This window comes from Trichoderma citrinoviride (genome assembly GCF_003025115.1).
Source record: "Trichoderma citrinoviride strain TUCIM 6016 unplaced genomic scaffold BBK36scaffold_415, whole genome shotgun sequence".
NCBI lineage: Eukaryota > Fungi > Ascomycota > Sordariomycetes > Hypocreales > Hypocreaceae > Trichoderma > Trichoderma citrinoviride.
This window is the reverse complement of record NW_020195123.1, coordinates 1-1,233: the sequence shown is the minus strand read 5'-3', so window position 1 is coordinate 1,233 and position 1,233 is coordinate 1. Positions and strand designations below refer to the sequence as shown.

Here is a 1,233-nt window from a genome sequence, read left to right as displayed (position 1 = left end):
TGGATCTGGCTGTTGGGAAAGGGGACAAAGCCATTGCCCTTGAGGAAGTCGAAAACGCTCTGCCCCAAAAGGTCCATCACGATGCAGATGTGGCCGCGGTAGTCGAAGCAGTCCCGCAGGTGGATGCATCGATTCCTGTTTTCCTCGTCGTTGGCCTTGAGCGTCTTCAAGACGCGAAGCTCGATCCTCGAGGCGTCGCGATACTTTTGGACAGATCGAATGATCTTGACAGCCACAGGCTTGCCCCTCTTGACGTCGCGAGCCTCGACGACTTTGCCAAAGGTTCCCTGTCCGAGGAGGCGAACGATTTGATCTGATGATGATGATGCCGTTAGTCACCGCTGACCCAATTGCATTCACAGGGACAGCGGGGTTGTACATACAATTATCAGTGAGCTCTGCGTCCGGAACGACGATATAATGACCGTCGTCATCATCGACTTTGGCATTCTTGTTATAGTGTCGCTATGACGAAGGATGAAGCAATTAGTATTGAGTCCTTTACACTGCTCGTTATAGAGAGGGAAATTTTCAAATAATGGAGAACTCGGGAAACGCTGGACTTACGTCATTAACGACTCTGACGGGAACCTCACCACACTTCTTGAGCGGTAATGGAGGAGGCTTGTAGGCCATAAAGGCGCCGCCCAGGCCGTCAACGTCCCTCCGCTTGGCGACCTCGTTGGCGACCTGCTGGCGGGTGGTACGCTTGCGCTTGAGAGGCGCGGCGAGCTCGTCGTACTGGCTGTTGGAAGACAGAGACGTGGGCGCCGTGGTGTTCAATGCCGAGTTTGTGCGGTCGCTGGAGAGCGTTGAGCCGCCCGGCGTGGTGTTGGGCCGGGGCGTGTTTGTGTGCGAAGCTGTGTGCGAGCCGCCCACATACTGGACGTGGTAGCCCAGCGGCTGGTCGTCTCGCCTTCGCTTCTTGGCCGACGACTGAGCAGCAGCCGTGGCGGCCGAGTCGGGCACGACGGCGGTTCCATTCGCAATCCTGCGGCCCGTGTTGGCCTCGGGCTCGGGGGTGTCGTCGATGACGATGATCTCCTTGGGGAGGCCGTTCCGGTAAAAGGTATTCCAGTCGGGCTCCCGCGAGCGCCGACGCTTCCTGCTGGAGGACGACGGCTGGTCCTCGACGGCCGTCCGAGCAGGAGCGGGCACGGCGCCAGAGGTGTTGGTCGAAGAAGTCGGCATGGCGGAGGCGTAGCTGTCGTCAAGGCGAGCCGTCGCGGACGA

At 59.0% G+C, this 1,233-nt stretch overlaps 1 protein-coding gene across 1 annotated transcript; it reads right to left on the bottom strand.

Annotated features, from left to right (window-relative positions):
* BBK36DRAFT_1131590 (kinase-like protein) lies at window positions 1-1,191 on the bottom strand (the record flags this gene model as incomplete). The annotated part of the gene is made up of 3 exons (XM_024892000.1): window positions 1-313; window positions 384-465; window positions 568-1,191. Coding segments are annotated over 3 exons (1,019 nt in total), but the record flags the coding sequence as incomplete, so codon positions are not given.
* Between the last annotated feature and the right edge of the window lie 42 nt (window positions 1,192-1,233).